The following is a 21,771-nucleotide window of genomic DNA, read 5'->3' as shown; positions in this document are numbered from 1 at the left end:
TTTTTCAATTAAACGCTCTATGGCTTATTTTTTATGGAGATACAAGTGTTGAACATTCAAAATCTGAAAAATCATTGTAAACATATCATTGAATGTCAATATCATCGCATGTTTTAATCAATGTAAGAGCATTAAGTATTACTGTAGTGCGGAAATGCTATTAAATAAGAAGAATTCTCTTCACTTATTGAGCTTTCTGCGTCCGAAATCTTAAGTGCATTTGTGTTTATGTGTTTTTAGACCTGAAACACGTGACGAGGATATTGAAGTGAAGTTGTAGTCACTGTAAGGGAATATGAAACGTCTATATATTGTGAGACATCGCTCTAGGGTGTTCGTCAGATCAGCTTACACCTTGCAGTCTTGAAATGCTAAACCCTTACAGACCTGATAAAAGTCCAGCAGATATCTGCCGTAACCACAATACTATACTACTCTTATCTCCACAAATACTATAACATAGTCCACCTCAAAAACACCGTTTTTTTCTGGAGATGCAAGCCTCGCTCGGCGCGCTATACCCGTCCAAGCCTCAGTATGCTCCGTGTTGACATGTGAGCATCGGTGCCACTCTTCCCTTCTCCAGCCTCGATTAACCTCTAACTGATAAGTAATTTTGTATCTAAGCGTCTTCATCTATTCGCAATATTTATGTGCCAACCCTTAACAATCAGCGTAGAGAACCTTAGTGATGTAATGTAGAATATCTGACTAATGCTATATAATGCAAAATCTAGAGCGACTACTCCGAGGCTGATCATACACGTGCCACTACTCGGTGGTTATTATACACTCTAGCTTTCTAACTCTTACCACTGCCTTACGAATGTCTAGCCATATTTCATGATGTCTCCCTGTCACGTAAAAGTTACAAAACCTTGAAATGTCTTGGCTGTCCCACGCGTGCTAAGTGGCGGAGGCCTCCCTTAACCTCAGGTACCGCCATCCACCTCGCTCCCCCTACTAACGCCCCTAAAATACTCAAGGCTGCAATCTTCAACTTCGATTCTTGACTGTTTTGGCACTCGCGGAAAGCTATTCCCTCCTCGTTCATTTAATAACAGCTTCACATTATCTCAAATGTTGTTATTGCTTGTGCCCGCGCTCATGTTCACACGGGGGGCTCAGGTGGTGGACGGGGAGGGCGACCGGAAGAGGAGGGACTAGGGAGGTGAGCGAAGGCAGGAAGGGTGGCCAGAGAAGCCACTGCCTCCACGAGACTGTGCCACTGTGAAGAGACGCGAAGGGTTGTGGAGAAAAAAGAGAGGTGAGGTGCTGAGGAGACGGGAGGGGATCCCCACAGTCAGGGCAGGCAGCGCTAGGTGCGCGTCTGACCCTGAAGATGTAGGATGCCAGGGAATTGCCGCAGCCCGAGGGGAGCTGGGCCTGCGGTGAGGGCGGGAGAGCCGATCCCCCTCGCAGGCGACAGGAGGGGCGAGGCGGCCAAGACCCTGTAGGTAACAGTGGTCTAGGTGACGCGGGCGGACATCTCGTGAGGGAGAGTCCTCTTTGCCTCCTCATAAGAGCCGTCAGGTTTATGTCATTCCTTTGGAAGGTGGCGACACGGTGGCCGAATTTGGACCGAAGGGTAGCCTTCATTAGTCGGTCTACGGGGGAAGTAGAGACGATGAGGAATGAGGGATGGAAGGGCCGGAGGGCACTGGCCAAGAATTGCACACGTGCAGTGTCCAGATGGGTAGGTATGGGGAGAAAGCCCGTCACGGTGTGGAGGGTTTCAATTGGCATCATCTTTCGGCTCCCGATGGTTATCCTCAAGGCCGAGTTCTGGATTGTCTGCAGGCTCGCCACTGCGGAGCAGTAGGCAACCAGGTACGAATAGGATTGGGTGTGTAATGGTTCTTGTATCTCAATTTACCAGCCAATACCACTATACCAGGAGCTAGTTATGTAATCCAAATGGTGACCCTAGTAACGATCCATTTTGACAACGTGTTTCGAGGTATTCCCTCAGACGACTTCTAACCCTTTACCTTTAAGCACCTCGTATAGACATGACCTTACTTCTAGCATTACTCTGTTCACATAGATTCAGATGTTCACCATATTTGATGCCTTGCAGAAACATAGGAAAGGTAGGACAGCTCGACCGACTGAACATATCGTTTCGTCTCCCCTGCCAATGTTACGAGTGAGCAATAGAGAGAAAACGAATATTGTGTATATTAACGATGGCCAACCTTTTGTCGCAAATGCGGAATGAAATCTAAAAATACCTCAACAGAAATGCATTATTTAGTCCTGATTCACTGTGATTCTGCAAAAAAATTCCTAAAAAAGTTTGTAAAACGCACAGCCGTTACTAAAGGGTTTAAGAAAGCTATTGAGATCTTGTCAGCCTCTACTCGTGTACCTGATGCAAATGCGCACGAACCTCAATATATTCGATACCACATTGATGCGCTTACAGAATATAGGGGTAATGTCAAATTTCAACCGGGTAATACACAAAACAAGAGAAGATGGCATCATAAAATAAATTGTAGAAGATGAACCAATGAAGAGCAGGCCATTTGTATAGACAATACCACTCACACAAAGAAATAACAGGGTCTAGGTAAGTTGGAATGTCCTCATATTGACTTGCTTGGCCCATATCTTCTATGCCATCAATATAGACTGTTTATGTTTACCCACTATTAACCCTAATCTGTCCTGCCAGTTTAGTCGCATAGTAGACAAAATCTTATAAGTCTCCAATACTGCTGCCTAATCAAAACTTTTATTTGTGTAATAATCACCTCATTGTATGGTTTTATTTACCGTTGATGAACCACCACATCTGTTTCATAATGTGTAGTAATATCCTTTGCAGTGAATTGTCAATGAATTTCACCATATCATAACTTGGCTTTCATTGTATTCAATAGATTGATAGACATATGCGTTGATTGTGTGACATCAGTATAAATTAGGATAAAACCCAAACAATTTGGTGCACAAGCCCCGTTTTATACTTTTTTGAAATTGCAATCGATATGTACTGCACAGGTAAGAATTAATATACTCCTCATGTTTCCAACATTCCGGAAAAGCTAAATTCTCCATGATATGTCATGGATCATTTGATCGCCACGTTGTGAATCATTTGATCGCTCAACATCGTTTTCACAGAGAGAGTTGCTTGCGTTCAGCGATTAAACGTCTAGTGTGCATCGTCCTTTGTTATGCAGAGTTAGGCTCGCAAATAATCATTTGGAAATCTCTTATAATTTGAATCATTACCACGTTTTTCTTAGTTTCGCTTCTCCTCTGTCTGTCAGTCTCTGTCATCATAAATTCAAACCTTAATTTATACCTATTACTATTACCTACAATGAATTTCTCATTTTATTTTTGATAATGAACAAAACTAATTTTTCAATGTAGCATTTCTGAAGATCCTAGAAACTTGAAATTTGACATGCATGCTTATGATGCCTAACAACTCAAGATTTCATCATCAGAAGTATAATAATTAAAAAAAATTTACCTAGCTACATTTGTTTCAAATAAAAAAATTTAAAAAACCCTAAAAATTCATGGTTGGGGATTGAGTTTTTTCATCAAACATCCAGTGATCCAGACTTGCCAACCCTGGAAAATGATTTGAATTGCTAAAATTGCTAAACAAAAATGTAGAGAATGAATAAATATAAAAACAATTTTTTTTAAAACCACATTTTTCTGGTGGTTACAAAACTAAAAACAATGAAATAAAACAAATAACAAAACTTAAAAACCTTGGTTTTCTTGATGGACAAAAAAGAAAAACATTAACTCTTACATAATATTACATAACATTCTACATAACTTTAATGCTAGGTAGGAGTTAATGTTTTTCTTTTTTGTCCATTAAGAAAATGGTGTTTTTAAAAGTTTTTTTATTTGTTTTATACTGCTATGTAGGGTAAACGCAGTATATTCCATCACATTAAGGACGCATCGAGAAATGAAAAACTATAAAAAAATAACCGTGTGCGTTACTCAAGTTCTGTTTGCTTTATGTGACTCTCAAAACACCGCACTACGTGTGTCAGCAACAACGAAATGTCACAAAATGTTGCCATATTTATTTAAAAGCCTTTAAAATGCAAACCTGCCAAATCCCTATATTCTGTTACTGTGTGTGGCTATATTTGGCACGTAGTGAGGCGTATTCCGTTCGCGCTTCAAATTCCACTGATACGTAATGTCGTCATCCACGTGTTCAAATTCCATTTGCTGTGTGGGCTGTATTGGAATACAACACGGCTTTGAATTAGAACACTAATAATTCTTGAACACTACTAAATTACGCTTTTAATTAACAACTATTAAGCAAATTTTAATTTTTGTACACAGCTTGGAACAATCTGTGTGTGTCCAATTCAAGTTGTGATGGAATTAGTTTTCATGTGTCTAAATCCATTTCTCAACTTAATCATCTATTAATTTATTTACCACTTGAAATCAGCAAATACAAGTATACTTAAAGGATTCCTAATATATTCACAGATGTATTTAAAAGTCTCAAACCATAATATTCTCCCTATACAAACAGTTATTCACTATTTGGTAGAGCAAGGTCAACTGTCAAATTTGACACATTTTTTGATGATCTCATTGGGTAGCGTGCATTGTCACTCTTTGGATCTCAATATTTTCCTGCCAGATGGCCAAGACCTAGTGTTTTGGCAGTAGTTTGACGCGCAAATGTATGATGTCACCATTTCAACCATCAACAAACGCATGGAACTAAAACAAAGCTTAATATAAAGGAAAAACTAGAGAGGTGACGGAATTACCCACGATGTCAGAATATACCGCGCTTACCCTATACAGTGTATACCTGGCTAAGCAGGATTGGAATTTTCCTACTTGTTTCTGAAATCTCGCGGCTGTAACATGACAAATTTTGAACACCGTACCAATTGTAATAAAATTTTTGTAATAATCACCTCATGTGCACAACATGGTGGTTTTTGAGAAAATCCTTGGACATTTAGCCCCAGCACTCCAGCAGGCACATCACTGTGGCGCTCCGAAGCAAAAAAAAACCTAGATCTAGGTTTTTTGCTTCCTGCTAGGTTTCTAGGTTTTTCATTAACAAACTGATCCTAATTTAATTTTTTTCAGAATGGTGCACTGAAAGCAGAAATTGGTCAATAATTATTGCCAAGAAAGGGAGAACTGCTACGAGACTTACGCGATGGAGCCATTTACAGGAGATATGAAAGTAGATTATGCATGGAATCAGGAATGATCACGATTCACAAATAAATATTACGGTACTTACTAAGTTACTATGCTCAGAAAATGAAGACTACCGGTAGTTTAGTCAGTTATCAGTAATCCATTTGAGGAAAAACTGGAGATCGGAGTAAAAACAGGCTGAACAGCACTTAGCAGTCAACACACTTCAAAACTGTTATGTGAATAAATTACGCGCCAGTCGCGGACTATAGATGTAACAGACTATAAGCAAAGGACAATAAGGTAGACAACACTTGAAAGAATTTTGCACGCGTTGAAAGGGTCAAAAACCTTAAATTCAGTTGCAAGCCTTAAAGCTTAGCTAAATATATATTATTATTTTCATTTTCAAAACATACATTTATCTCCTATGTATATTGATTATTGGCTGCCATTCTGCAACAAAATAATGTGTCAATCAATCTAAATAGTCATGGCACATACAACGATAGGGTGAAAATGTATAGATACCAAAATTTTAACCTAAGCCCAACAACTCATTGCTATTTAAATTAAAAACTCATTAAGCAATTCAAGTGTTTTTTTCTTTCCTAATTTTTATTTCTTCATAATTCTCTCGTTTAATAATTTTATCACAACGATTATATCCTTGACTTAAGGTTTGTTTGAAGAACTTTGAAAGGCAATGTAGAGGAAATTCTGGTAAATTTTAGTAGACCGAATCGACAGTTCTGAGACGAATTTCCACTGAAAATGTTCCACGTATACTTTTTTTAAATCGAAACTTTTTTTTTAAGAGAACTCGATCGTCGAGTTGCATCCTCTTATTTACTTTAAGTGGTGTCAATAATCTTCTACCATTGAAGTGTCATTAGAGTGGCTTTTTCTATTTTTATAATTTGAAATGTGCCATAGGTAATGTTTAAATAATTTCTTATGAATTTTAATGATAGACATTGGCTTTTATTCAAGTATTTTTTAATTTCACTGAGTATTTCAGTTTAAAACTTGTATAAACAATCATGAAGTGCAATACAGCTCGCCATTGTACCTGTCAACAAAACATTTACAAATTAAAAGCAAAAAGTGGTAAATTTTATGAAGAAATACGTGTAACTGAGGTCATAATTATTATTAGTGTAAGTTTTTCTGTGCATACCAGTGGCTGTTTAAGGAACGGTTTTGCTGCTTTTATTAATTTATAAATGATCTTGAAGATTAGAGTCATTTTGTGTTCCGTCAGTAAGTTAAGACTGTGCTTTGCGGTCCAAGAGTATTTTGCATTGATATACCGCTTACACGACGACTGCTGTGAGCGCAATCTTCATTGCGCAGCTGGCAGCTGCACTGCCGCAGGCAGTGTTATCTAGACTGTCAGCATGGGAGGTTGTCTGCCTGAGGCTGCAAGCCGCTCCTCTAATTTAAGTTTGGCGTTCACAAAACTCAAATTATCAAGGTAATTTAAAATTTATATGTAATTGCACCATGGTGCCCAAAGGTATCGTATGTGCACAAAGTATGCACAAACGTAAACAATGCTGGCAAAATGGCATTATTGGCGGATAGCCACTTTCCGCATTGGCACGGGTAAGGTATTTAATTTTGAAAGTCTTTCCCTAATGTTAGCTTAATTTGAATGACTTGTGTTTGGAAATGAACTAAAAAAACTTGAACTATGACAACACCATCTTTTTTTTTTAGAAATGTCCATCCATCAAGTACCTGCTTAGCTGGGAATAGCCCGGGATGTGCAAGGGGTAACATTTGTGCTCTAAATAAATATTGATATTGTATTTTGAAATTAATGAATGATAATTTGAAATTAAGATCACAGTTTTTAGAGCATGCTCTCAAAATTTCAGAGCTCTGCACTCTGCAGCTCCGACAGTTATTCTACCATTCCAGAAATGCAATGTAGTCATGCAGTTAACGTTCAGTTCAGTCGTGAGCAAGTGAGGAATGCTGGTCCTGGACTGCTGCCAAGACTGAGACTTGAGATGAGATGAGACATGAGACAAGACATGAGAGGGGACATGAGACAAGACATGAGAGGAGACATGAGACGAGGCATGAGACAAGGCATGAGACAAGATATGAGACAAGACATGGGATGAGACATGAGATGAGATGTGAGACGAGACAGGAGATGAGACGAGACACGAGAAGAGACAAGGCATGAGATGAGAGGAGACAGACATGAGATGAGGCATGAGACAAGACAGACATGAGACGAGACATGGAACAAGACATGAGATGAGATGTGACATGAGGTGAAATGTGATATGATGAGCAATTTTAAAAAACAATATTATTAATATCAAATTTTCACTAATATTTATTATAATTAGTTAAGAAATAATATTAATAAAAATTAATAATATTATTATTACTACTGGTAAATTTTATTTGTATATTGTATTCAATTTCATATTTTTTAGGCACAATTATGGTGCCAAAACCATGAAACTGAAATTTATTCCATCCAATTCTGCCTGTAAGTTTAGTTATAGCATTCATATCTATTTGTTGCACCCATTTCCCCCACCCACCAGCAGTCAAACTCTCGACAAAAATGTTTTATTCTAATTAGAATAGATAGCCTACAACAAGTGCTTGCTAATGGTGCATGAATCTTTGAAATTGGCTCAGAGGAAGCCTACAAATGGTAGTTTTTCTGAAAAAAGTGACAGAAGTTGGTCCATTTTTGGGGTGAAATTGAAAATGAAAAAAATTCATAGCTTATTCACTTTTTGACCTACTACGCTCATTTTCTAAATTTTTTTCTCTTTTCAGTGGTGTAATTTTCATTATGATCAAAGGAAACTTTTTTTTTGTGCACATACCTACATGATTTGGAATAGCTGGCTTTACCAATACCATGAGTATATATATGATAATGCGTAGGATCCATTGGCAGGATAGTGGCAAACTGGCAAATCAGAGTGTTTTTAGACTCTCATTCAAGTTTAACTTTAATTCCTATAAGTAGACAAGCAAAGTATCATGGATACCTGCATCAAATACCGTAAAATGGGGTAACTTAGACCGGCGGGGTAACTTAGACCACTTTTCGTTTTTTTAACAAAAGCCCCCAAAACTCAAAAACTATTTGACATAGAAAAATTTTGTCAATGGGCATCAAAGGCCTAATACTGAGGCTACATAACACAATAGAAAGATTTAAAAAGTTTGCATATCTAATAGGTTAAAAAATTAAAAATGTGACCCATGAAAAAAAGCTATTATTTAAAGCCTGTCAGAGTACCCCCTCCAATTTTTTTATTTTTGGTTAAATAACTCCAGGTTTTGATGCATTGTAGTTGAACTCTTCTAGTTACAAATGCAAATGACAAATTTTAGGAAATTGTCATAGTTTGCAAATGGGAGTTGGCGCCCCCAAATGGGGGAACTTAGACCACCTAATGTCAGCCCTGATGGGGTAACATAGACTGGCTTGGAAGTTACTATAAAATTACCATATATAACATATTTTATGTTTGACAGCCTATTTATGTTTTTTCTTTAAGTTTCAGACTCTACAGAGTCTTATATATGGTAATTTTAACTTAATTTCCAAGCCAGTCAATATTTACCCCGTCAGGGCTGCCATTAGGTAGTCACATTTCCCCCATTATGGGGTGTCGCCCCCATTTGCAAACTATGACACTGTAAGGGGAGGCGTTTAACACTTTCCTCAAGTTTATCATTTGCATATGTAACTAGAAGAGTTCTACTACAATGCACCAAAACCTGGAGTTATTTGGAGTTATTTTACCAAAAAATATAATTGATTTTACCACCCGGTCTAAGATACCCCAAGAGCTAGGGTAACAAAGACCATCACTTTTTTTGAAATGACATGAAGACTATGAGAGGCAGGAGCCAGCAATTTATGGTGAGTGAAGCTGTATTTTGCATGTTTCAATTCAAGTTTGATTTAGCTAGTAAAAAAATGGCATCATTTATAAAAAAAAGTGGTCTAAGTTACCCCATTTTACGGTACATAAGACATTGGTTTCTGAGTAAATGAAAAAATTAAAAATGAACTGATTCTAAAAAATCCACATTTAGCAATATGCCACATTTAGCACTATCAGGCATGGAATATATCTACTTGTCAAGCCGTGACTGAGTTTTTTGAGCCATGGTTCAATGGATTTGCCAGCCATGATTCCATTTTTTTTACTGTGATTTCCATATCTTGGCCATGAAAAGCCATATATGAGGTGCGAATTTATTTACAAAGTCCATGCACGTGTTATCCCAAATCTCTAATTTTACCCTAAAACAGTCAAACGGCAACAATAACATTTGTCTTTACTGTCAGCTGAACACGTGTTAATGCAGTCTGACTGCTTTGATGTGACCGCAACTATGCACCATCTTCAATGAAACATTTAGGTTGACTTGTTTACATTACAATGATTACATTCTGCAGGATATTTTGGTGAGAACTGTAAAACAATGCGGATTGCAGAAGTTGAAAATTTTATGAAATGACATGTTTGCTAAGTGTGATCCGTGATTTTTTCAACCAAACAAAATTTTATGACATTTGAGTCACAAGATTTCATCCCCACTGAAATTATATGATATTAGAGCTGCGATATCTCAGAAAAATATGACTTTTCCAGCTCCGTACTTGGTGCCTCCACTCCAATTGTAATGTTCTAATGACAAAGCTGACAGCCCTGTATCGTTCACTTGTCATGTCAATTGTCATCACTCAGCAGTCTAACAACCCTAACTGGGTAACATGTACTGACCCTCGATTGGCGCTGCTCCTTCTGCACAGTACTGGAATTTTCCTACTTGTTTCTGAAATCCGGTAGCTCCAATGTGACAAATTTTTAATACATTCGGAATCTTGCGGCCTGATCATGCAATATCGTTAACAATTAGATAGGAAGTAATTCAGCTGGTGGAAATCTGAAAGTTCTGGAAATGGCGGGAAAGCTTTAGTTGTGGCCCTTAATGTAGATGTTTTCCATGCTTGCTTCTGTGCTCACCACGTAGTGGTATTATGAAGTGCTTTTTACTGTTACTGGTCCTGCTAATCCATAGACTTATTTGGACCCTCAACCATGGAAGACAACTGGTATTACAATGGGTAAAAGGCTAAAAGCCCGTGCTGGGATACATGGGAATGAGTTGGTGGATAGCTGGTGCCATGGCTGCATGCAAAATCTAGTAAACTTGTATAGCATCCAGTGTGTTGGCCCTCCTTCATTTTGGATGTTCTGGGGTAAATGCCTACCTGCACCGATTTTCAATTATTGACTCTCGACTGTGCAACACTTGCAATGTTGATGAAACCATTGACCACTTTCTACTTGAATGCACCCAATATAATAATGCTCGTCAACTTATGAGAAGGACTTAATGGAATATTGGCATGCAGACTCTGACGGTGCAAACCTTGCTGGGAGGGAGCGACCTTACAAAACAGGAACAGCACCTTGTGATCAAGACCGTAATCACCTTTATCACAAGTACCGGCCAAATGGGGACTTTGTGAAGCTAAAGCCCTGGTAAGTTGACTGCACTTGAAATGATAGAAATCAGAGATGACTAAGAAAACTTGAAAAGAAACTTTAAAATTGCCATGTCCAGGTGTGACAATGCCTAAATACCCCTGATTGGGGTAGTTTATGACACCTGAAAAGAGACATCATCATCATGACAATTTATCATTCATCTGAATGCCATCATTCAAACATCATCATCATGACAAGTTATCATTCATTATGAGTCATGACACCAAATTTTTACTTGTGATTGTGGTACTAACACAGTCTGTTCCCACAAAATATTTTCCATTAGGTACCAATTATTCATCTATTTGTTCAATCAATGAAATTAATGGCAAAAAATTTTCACTACGCACCAAACTTTTTTATGGTATGTTCATCATAGCAGCCTTATAAAGAATTTTCTACTCAAGGCCCAGCTGTTGAAGGTCAGAAGCTAGTATTTACATTTTAGCAAAATTACTCTTCCAATTATAATAGTTCTACATATAGGAATTAATTACATTCGCATAAGACAAATATGAAGGCAAATTTTCTTGGAATTTATAAGTTTTTAGCAAATTGTACTTGTAGTTCTTCAAGGAAAAACATCATCATATCTAGCTCATTTATTGGAATATTATAAAAACAAAGATGAATTGTTTACTGTTTAGAATCATTCAAGTGTATTGGCAGACACCAGATGGCAGGCATGAACTTATTTGTTCCAACTTCCAGCTCTGGCAATCTGGAATAAAAGTACATTAGTAGTCAACAGAAAATAAATTATAGTTTGTAAACTTTATTGTTTTGTGATCTGAAAAATAATTTAAAACAATTGATTTCTGATTTGCATTCCATCAGGATTAAATTTCCAGACATGAATTGCTGGCTTACAAGGAATATCTATGTTTTTGTTGTTCAGGTTTGGCTGAGCTTAGCTGAGAACTAAATCGTCCTACTTGTGGAACATAATTTGTTTGGGAGTAAAATGACACAACTAGCAATTTAGTGAAGAACTCATTACTTTGAGTTGTGCTTACCTCTGTGCAAGAATGAAAGTGCTGGTGTCATACTATATGTAACAAAATTACAAATGCAATACTAGTGTGTAAAGCAGTGCTGTTTGTCATACACAATTATTGGTATGACCTATGACAGATCTAGTAAGACCTAAAGGTACCTCCAAACCTCAATTTCCACCATGTTACAGCATTAGCTTAATGGCAAGTTATATGTCATTGACAGTTGAATTTTAGGAAACAATTTATTCACTGCAACTTATTTAATTTTGCATTGCTTACAGATACTCTTCCTACTTGGTTTAAGTTGGTTCTAGTATTTACATTTTAGCAAAATTGCTCTTCCAATCATAATAGTTCTACATAAAGGAATTAATTACATTTGCATAAGACAAATATGAAGGCAAATTTTCTTGGAATTTATAAGTTTTTAGCAAATTGTACTTGTAGTTCTTCAGGGAAAAACATCATCATTATCTAGCTCATTTGTTGGAATATTATAAAAACAAAGATGAATTGTTTACTGTTTAGAATCATTCCAGTGTATAGGCAGACACCAGACGGCAGGCCTAAACTTATTCGTTTCAACTTCCAGCTCTGGCAATCTGGAATAAAAGTACATCAGTAGTCAACAGAAAGTAAATTATAGTTTGTAAACTTTATTGTTTTTTGATCTGAAAATTAATTTAAAACAATTGATTTCCGATTTGCATCCCATCAGGATTAAATTTCCAGACATGAATTGCTGGCTTACAAGGAATATCCATGTTCTTGTTGTTCAGGTTTGGCTGAGCATAGCTGAGAACTAAATCGTCCTACTTGTGGAACACTAATTTGTTTGGGAGTAAAATGACACCACTAGCAATTTAGTGAAAAACTCATTGTTTTGAGTTGTGCTTACCTCTGTGCAAGAATGGAAGTGCTGGTGTCATACTATATGTAACAAAATTACAAATACAATACTAGTGTGTAAAGCAGTGCTGGTTGTCATACACAATTATTGGTATGACCTATGACAGATCTAGTAAGACCTAAAGGTACCTCCAAACCTCAATTTCCACCATGTTACAGCATTAGCTTAATGGCAAGTTATATGTCATTGACAGTTGAATTTTAGGAAACAATTTATTCACTGCAACTTATTTAATTTTGCATTGCTTACAGATACTCTTCCTACTTGGTTTAAGTTGGTTATCGCTGGATATTTTATTACTTCCAGGGTGTCTCAGGAAACCTTAAACTTATATACCCCACATTAATCTCATGGCGTACAGTATAAAAGAGTGCAGAGTTGTTCTGCACCAGCTCTCAGATGCTGCAGTCAGGAGTGGCTGCTGCCCTGAGCAGAGCCTCATTCAAGCAGCAACTGACGTGTGCAAACTCGAGCCTGAAGGTATGCTTCACAACTAGTGCTTGCAAGTCTATTTTATTTGTGAATTTGGAAGATGTTGTACTTCATTGACATTCATGATTTTATTGATCATATCATTGTTGAACCAAATCCTTTGGCAGTTTGGAAAGAAAGTTGGTGATGACAACTTGCAACTGTCAAATGTTTTTCCTACACATTATAAGGATAATTACATTCATATCATTAACTTTTTTGTGGGCAAGCATGAAAATATGAATACTATTTCCATCTTTTGAAAATGTTAAAAAATCATCAATCTCATTGTCCAAGTCTAAATGCTAATTTAAATGCACATATTTTAAATCTTGGGCATGGTAGGGGTGATGCTATGAATGGAGTGGAATGTTGGGCAGATAATTGGTGATGTCCCATCAGGCAATGTCAGGTTGAATCAATGTTGAATCAGCATACTCTGAATGTTGAAATAACGTCAAATGTTAATCCAGAATAAAAAGTTGATCAACATAATTTTTTCAACGTTGTACATTTCGATGTTGTTTCAATGTTGAAATCTAGTTGAATTCCAGCATTAAAAGCGCACTTATAAAAGTTATGTGTCAGGTTAACATGTTGCATCATGAATGTCACAGTATTCAGGCACCGAATTTATGCAACATTGAAAAAATGATGTTGATTTACTTTTTATTCTGAACTAATAATCAATTGGATGTTAATGTCACAAAGTGCATTGTTTCAACATTGATTCAGCCTGACATTGCCACAAACTGGAGGCTGCAGTGGGACCTTTTGGGAGGCAAGTTCAAGTGAGCATATAAGAGTAACTTGCCTGCTAATGAGTTGAGGAGGCACTAAAGATGGCTTGAGCCCAGTATTATGTTGATATTCTTAGCTGCAAGTATCATCATGCTAATAATAATTGCTGTATATTACATACAGTAATGGAGGGCAGCAGCTCATCTCCACCCTCTGACATGACAGTTTACATCAAAGAGGAGCCTGAAGATGAAGGAGAGGACATAACTGTGAAGGAAGAACCACTTTGCAGTGAAGAATATGAGGTGATATTTTTAACATGATCCGTTGGCTTGTACTTTAACTCAATCCTGCATGAATGTGCTAAATTATTAACTTGATCAGAATTTAGATGTATCATATTTTTAGAGTAAGCAAAAGCTTACAGAGCAAAAAAGCTTATGAACAATCTTATAAGGAATTTTTTAACCTACGTAACTTAATTCATGAATTGCTTTTAAATGTAATTAAATTGAGGTATTTGATTCACATTGTGTTATTCTGTCTTCTTGAATTGAATATTTTTATATATTATCTTTGGTATAATCCTATTTGAGTTAGACCGAATCCATGCATGGTAACTAATGTTCCTGCTCATGATGTATTGACCAGCAAACTCCACTTCCCTCATCTTGCAAGCCATGCAAGAAAGAGTTTCAAGTTGAGGCTCATGAGGCCTGCACCAGCACCTCACAGTACACTGCTGCCGTGCCTCATATGCAGGTTAGTAGAGCTGGTTTCTGACTAAAAATGAACTTCTGAGGAATTGAAATGTTGATCTGTCTGCATTGGCTATACTGTGAACATCTCGTCTCTCTTCAGCTCCTATTTTTGATACATTTCTCATTTGTAGATCAATTTATATTTTTAATTTTTATGTTCTCCCATCCAAGGTTCTTGACTCATTTTCTGATAGAATATCTGCCTGTTGAATCTTAAGTCTTTCACAAATATTCTATCACAGGCTAGAAACGATCAAGACTTCTGCAGCAATAAATCTACCCTGCTATGCGTGTTGCAATGACGTTCCCTTCACCCTGTATCTTATTTCTTTCTGTTTTGTTCTTCTGGGTTCTGATATTGGGGTTGAATTTCTATTGAAAATTTACATGAATGCACATTTATTTGAAAATATTGTCTAGTGCATTTTGTCTGTGTTTTTTACAAAAAATCTATATATAATCCTTGGATCACACACCCAGAATGAACATCTGAAACAAAATGAGGCTTTTTAATGTGCTTGTATTGATAGAAGTTCCATGCTCAGATGACCTTCCTATTTCAATTGCCAAAATGATTTTCCATTCATTTGGTATATATTTAATTTTATTGATTGTATTAATATAAGTTAATTTAATTCCTGCTTTCCATGAATTTAGCCCACACAAAAGCTTGCATGCAAAAGATAATAATGATTATATAATTCTAGAATTTATTTGAACACTGCATCAATTTTATTTTCATTGCCTTATATGGGAAATTACATGCAAGAATATGTCTTCTTTCCTCAGGATAGCCCATGCAATGCCCAGGGCAACATTGGGCAGGATGAATGGATGAGTGTTTATCCTGAAACCAAGGGAAAAGAGATGTCTGCTTCTGAGAAAAACATTTATTTGGGACCCAATAGTGCAGGTGCAGTCCAAGAAGTTCTTTTTGATCAGCCTGCATCTGAGTTCAAGTCTTTGGAACACAACTTGACCAACAATGACCATGCAAGATTAACAAAGAAATTGCACAAAGTTTCCTCATCCACTGATTCATTACATTCCAAAGTTCTTTCAAATGCCCATCAAATCGATGAACATAATTTTGAAACTAAATTAAAATGTGGATTATGCGACTATGTTGCATCTGTAAAAAAATATCTCCAAAGGCATTTGTTTTCTAAACATGGTTTGGGGGAAGGATTCAAATGCAAGTTGTGTGATTATGAAACTGGCCTGCAAGAACTTCTCAAAAAACACTTGTTTTCTAAACATGGTTTAGGAGAAGGATTCAAATGCAAGTTGTGTGATTATGAAACTGGCAGACAAGAACATCTCAAANTAAACATGGCTTGGGGGAAGGATTCAAATGCAAGTTGTGTGATTATGAAACTGGCAGACAAGAACATCTCAAAAAACACATTTTTTCTAAACATAGCTTGGGGGAAGGATTCAAATGCAAGTTGTGTGATTATGAAACTGGCAGACAAGAACGTCTCAAAAAACACATGTTTTCTAAACATGGTTTAGGGGGCAAGATTCAAATGCAAGTTGCGTGATTATGCTACTAATTGAAAAGTTCTTCTCAGCAAGCACCATTCTTCAAAGCATGGTTTGGGAGTCTCGAAATGCAAGTTATGTGATTATTCTAAACGTGATGAATGTCATTTAAATGAGCACGTGTTTTCTAAGCACGGGTTGGGTAAAGGTTTTCAATGCAAGCAGTGTGATTATGTCAACTGTAGTAAAGATGCTTTTGGTAGCCACATGTTTTCTAAACCTGGATTAGGGAAAGGATTTCCATGTGAGTTTAGTGATTATGTTGCTGGTAAGAAATGGTCTCTAACAAGGCACCTGAAATCCAATCATGTTCTGGATTATGAAAAATCCATTAGTACAAGTAGTGCTACTATGTTTGCTGACAATCCAAACTAAATTTTGTTGAGGGTGTTTGGTGATAAAATTCGGTTGTTTGTATAGGTTGCAGCGGGTAAATGTCAGATGAAATGTGTGCAGATTTATGGCAGTTGTTTTGTGGAAGTAGTATATATTGTGTTTGGTTATTATGCCACAATCAAATTTGAATGAGACTCCCTAACCATGCACCTTCCATGTCAAGGATTCAACGAGGTTTTGATGCTGTGTAATCTGGCCTGTCTTCTCATTTGGGGCTCCGACTGCATATAAACTTCATCTGATTGGTAATGCTGTTAGTTATGCATATGAATTTTATTGCTCATATAGTTGACCAATTATTAGGTATTTTAGTTTGAGTGGATAAATGAGTGTTGGCCAAAGGGTCTTTCCAGTGATGAGCTTGTTAGTGGCAGTGATAGTGGCTTCAATCTTGAGACTACTTAGTTCAATTTGCTAGATTGAAAATAACGTTCACGAGCTCGTATATAAGGTAGGTTTGTGAAATCTCTCTATATGTTTATTTCTAGCTTGCATATTTGAATTGTAACATTAATCACCACATCCTAAGATTTAGACAGCATTTACTTTAGGAGTCGATTTTTTCTTAACTGAACAATGGAGGGCTATATAAGATTTTTTGTACTAATAACTCTTCAAGGTCTGAGAGCTGGTGTTAGTCATCTCTATTGACAACAGATTGGGCATCAACCTATGTGTGTAAGGGTGGAGGAGTTCACTAAAACCTATTGAAAGGAGAAGTCAATTTACTTTATATATTACTTTTCATTATTTTCCTGACAGGATAAGTTTATTCAAAGCTTTTAAGGCTGTGCTTATTTTCTTATATTGTATCCATGAACCCAACATGTTTGACCAGGAAGCTCTAATGACAGTTTGTACTGCTCGGTAGCTTTGCTGATCTTCCTTGAGCAATGCTATATGTATTTCTCAATAATTGTATTACATTTTATGACAGTTATGCAGCTGCATTGATTGCTATCAGCAGATTGTATTTTTTTACATCTGTGAAGATGCCACATAGAGTAACACTCAACAGTCACGTGAATGAATGTGAGGGAATGTCATCTTAAATGTAGATAGATAAGATAATATAATATAGATAACCACTCTTCTCCACGTGCTGGCTTGTCTTAGCAAATGGCAAGCACTTCATTGGTCCAACTTCTACAAGTTCTTTCCTAATGCTAACATTTTTTGTTGAATATAATTAGCAGTGCCTGCAGTAATGCTCCTGCAAAATATGAGCTTTGGCTTTGAAATCACAAAATTTACTATCATTTCATTTTGGATGTTGGCTCATGCATCACATTACCTATTGGAATCTTGAATATGATTGATCTTGAGTTATTATTAATATGAATGTTGTAAGTTGTTACTTATATTGTTTCATAGAGAATAATGCTATTAAAATGTACTATAAATATTGTTAAAACAAATAAAGAACCAACAGGATGTGTTATTGTATTATTTTTTACTGGTTACACCCTTCTTACCTGCTTTACTAGTCTCAAGTTAATTAGTACCTATTCTTCAAATTACTTCTGCAAGTACAAGACTCATGACTCAGCCATGCCATATAATCACAAGACTCATGACTCAGCCATGCCATAGACCAGCCGTCCAGATATTGATGGGGTCAGCAAGCAGCCATAATTTTCCATTGTCCTTTAAGAGTCAAGCAGCTGTGCAGAACTGGACCTGGGATTAGAGTATTTATGGAAAAATTTAATATGTAAAATATTCACAGATGAAAATTGTTGGTAATAGAAAATCAAAATTCATTGCCATCTTAATTACATTATTAAATGAATAATTAGTTGATAGTTAAAGACAGTAAAGTTTCGAAGGGAAGTGAGATGAAATTGTGAATCCCATTATTTATCATACCAGCAGGCTCTGTGATGGGCACCCGGAGCATTAATGTGAACATCATTTGGCTCATTACCAAGAAATATCAGAGCCTACTGCAGTAATTCCTTGAAGTCATCTCAAGTGAAGCAACATCAGTGGTGGTGATGTTGGCTGATCTCTTTATTTTTATTGTCTCTATAGTATGACTTCCCAAGGCAGGGTTGAGCTCATCTTCTGTACTGCTGTTAGTGCTGTCAGAGATGAGACCCTTCTCAATAACTCCATGTGCGGCTGTTTGTGACTTCCACTCATCTTCACATTCTTTTTCCTGCTTCCTGGTCTCTGTCATCTTTTCCATATCATCTTTTTTCCATACCATGAAGCACCATATCAATTTCACCCAAACATAAAGCCTTCCTTTCTCTCTTTCTGCAAGTGAGAAATTTTGGTCATTTGGAATCTTGATTAAATTTATTAATGCATCTGAATTTACAACAGCAAAGCGGTCATCAAGTTATGAGCTAAATTTATTCTCTTCCAGCTGTTTAGTTTTTGTCTGTCTACTGACTGCTTTTTAGAGACTCTGCCATTGCTTTTGCTGCTCTTTCATCTTGTTGATGCTATGATACAGTTGTCAAGTGGGAATTCTGGTTTTTGCCTAAAAAGTTATTAATTCTTGAACAGTAGGTGCAGCACTTTCTTGAGTAGTTCTCTTGTCTAGTGTGTGTAGGTAAAAAATCTGCTCAGAACCTGTCAATTTGATGGTAGCTTGAACCTTGTGATACTTTCATATGTGCCTCCAATCAGCCAAGTGCCACGAGTGTGTGTGATGGCACTAGTGGATGGAATTGAGTTCTGCATTATGCAGCTATCTTCAGTTAGCTGTGTGGAACAAACATGGGATCATTTAATGAATGTTCAAACTGGCATAAAGGCATCTATGGTCTCTTAATTTTTTGAAGTCAGGTGTTAATATAATGTTATTCTATAATTAATTTCACTGATATGCTCTACCCTTACATAAAACAAGGAATATGATATTGTTTCATTTATTCCTGTAGTACAAATTATGAACAAGATTGGAGCAAAGCATTGTAGCCTCACCTGCGGTCTTGTGGAAGCCTGTGCTGCACTACGTGACGGTATAATTTCTGGTCAAACAAATAGTCTGGCAGGAAATAAATTTTAACAAAACATTGTCAGCAAAGAATATGTAATTAAACTGTTAATTTCATGTAAATATGTAAAAATTTACACTCTAGCATCATTCAACATAAAGATAAAATATTGTCATAAAAAATATCAACTGGGCATTATAAATAGATAAATAAAGTTCTTGTGCAGCCAGTAAATATTGAAATATCATTCAAATTTTGTTTGCTTAAAGTTTTGGTCAAAAGTAAAACTTTTAGGGGGTGAGAGCTTGGAATATTTTTAATATTATTTCTTACCTTGAATTTGGTCACCCGCTTGGTCACCAATGTGAATTATAGTTTGGTAGTCACCCGGTAGTCAACTTGCCCGCTAAATGGTTGAGTGAACTGTAAGAGGACCCCAACATTCCTAGCTCATATTCTTACATTTGTATTCAATTTCGCTTATGCAGTTGATGTGGTAAAGTTGCCTTGGAAACCATACGACTTGCTTGTAATGAGCATTAATAAGTGTTGGAAATATTAGAAATCCTTTAGTCTCTTTGATTTCATAATAAACTAATTATTTTACTGCCCCTATTGCCAAAAATGTCATAAATTCGTTTCTTGATGGTCACTAACTTGGGGCAGTTGGAAATGTGTTCAATAGTTCAGCCTAAACCTGACATCTAGAATGATTGCAGGAATAAGATTTTTGCTACAGAGTGCAGTGATGCATCATTGCATTCTCTGTAGCTGAGCTTGCCAAGCGTGTAAGAGTTTAATCTTGGTCAGCAGTGTCCAAGTCTTCCACTTTGTTTCGAAAATATGCATGGAAATTCTTTGTTTTACTTTGCGTCAATGAGTACTGTCTTTTGGGCCAATATGCTGAATTTATTTGCATCATTTTAATTTTGTCATTCATTAAACTGTAAATACTTAACTAATTTTTTAAACATTTAGCTATAAATCATTGATGATGGCTCATTTTATTATGATCAATGATTCGTGGTTCCAGTGTGCAGTATTGGTAGACTATCTGCCTTCTATGACACATGACTAACATTGCTTTAATTCTCCTTACTGTATGATCATTGAAGCTTGTAGTTACCGGGACCTTTCTTTCTAGCTAGAGCCTTAGCCATACAATTGGAGAGATTTTTGGTACATAATTTTGTTGATTTCGATGCATTTGAAAAGACCTATGCTAGGTTGCTCATTGGTATGCAGATAGACTGGAAAATTTAAGGCTCTCATAGATGTGGCAAGCAGGCTTATGGACCTAGACTTAGCTGCAGTGATTAGGAAAAAAGTGCAATGCATCATCCACTTGTACTCTTTTTGGGTTTCAATTCACAGACGGCAATTTCATTTGGTGAAAAAATTCATTTCCTACTGTTATGATTATAATTTATGCTTGCCTTTTTTAGATCATTGTTGCAGTTTGCCTATTTTTATGCAGGTGTGATGAACTAGTCATCAGCTTGTACTTGCCTATTGCAACTACCGGTACTTGAAATAATGGGGAATTAAAGTTGGTGTTTTCTGATTTTTACTGAAGAAATTTGAAACAAAGGGTTACATTGATTATTACGTGGACTGTGAAGAAACATGAATAGATAGGAAATAGAGAGTTTTGAACATGGACAGGTTATGATTGCTGTTGTATTGCAGCAGAAGTACCCAGTGCCTTGCTCAATTACTGCTCATTTACTGGCATTTGGCTTCACTTTATAATAATTCCTAAAACTTTGCATACAATTCTGTAAAACAGTAAAAGAATGGAAAAGCATAGTAACTAACACAAAGTTAAATTAATGTTCTATTTGCCGTCTCAATAACTATGAAAATAAGTGAAATTAGAATGAATAACATGTCTACATGAAGGTTCTGCTATAAAATAGTGTTTACAACCCCCGGTAACATGAGGGTGGCCAAGTGTCCCAATGAGGGCCTCGCCCTCACCAACTGTGTGATGGTCAACGAGGCAGACTTCAACAGAGAAGTCAAGTAAGACTCTACTGTGATTCCAAAATTTAGGTTTTGCTTTTTTTATTTGGTTTTTCGAGACTCTTGGGACTATATGTATTCTGAAAATTTTCAGTTTCAATAGTAGCATTTATATCATATAAATACATCATATTTAGACATTTTGCAGCGGCATCATAACCCAAAGCAATAGAATCATCCAGAGAGTGACAATATTCTCTATGGGTGACAAGCATGCATCACAATCTCTCTATGGGTGACAAG

The 21,771-nt window shown here is 36.6% G+C and overlaps 1 protein-coding gene across 5 annotated transcripts; it reads left to right on the top strand.

Annotated features, from left to right (window-relative positions):
* The first annotated feature begins 12,889 nt into the window (after positions 1 to 12,889).
* On the top strand, positions 12,890 to 17,965 carry LOC108675000 (zinc finger X-chromosomal protein-like). Of its 5 annotated transcripts, XM_047882645.1 has the most exons (6): positions 12,890 to 13,118; positions 14,034 to 14,155; positions 14,502 to 14,612; positions 15,401 to 15,869; positions 15,944 to 16,003; positions 16,091 to 17,965. In XM_047882645.1, exons 1-6 carry the CDS (start codon positions 12,989 to 12,991, stop codon positions 16,153 to 16,155), a joined length of 957 nt encoding a protein of 318 aa, XP_047738601.1. In that variant the 5' UTR covers positions 12,890 to 12,988; the 3' UTR covers positions 16,156 to 17,965. The 5 variants fall into 5 exon arrangements, with proteins under 5 accessions (XP_047738601.1, XP_047738599.1, XP_047738600.1 ...); XM_047882643.1 differs by having other exon boundaries at positions 14,076 to 14,155; positions 15,944 to 17,965; XM_047882644.1 differs by having other exon boundaries at positions 15,401 to 15,782; positions 15,944 to 17,965.
* The last annotated feature ends 3,806 nt before the right edge of the window (positions 17,966 to 21,771 follow it).

Source organism: Hyalella azteca, unplaced genomic scaffold, assembly GCF_000764305.2.
Source record: "Hyalella azteca isolate HAZT.00-mixed unplaced genomic scaffold, Hazt_2.0.2 contig10953, whole genome shotgun sequence".
Taxonomy (NCBI): domain Eukaryota; kingdom Metazoa; phylum Arthropoda; class Malacostraca; order Amphipoda; family Hyalellidae; genus Hyalella; species Hyalella azteca.
The sequence above is the reverse complement of the archived record's forward strand: the minus strand, read 5'-3'. Positions and strand labels throughout refer to the sequence as shown.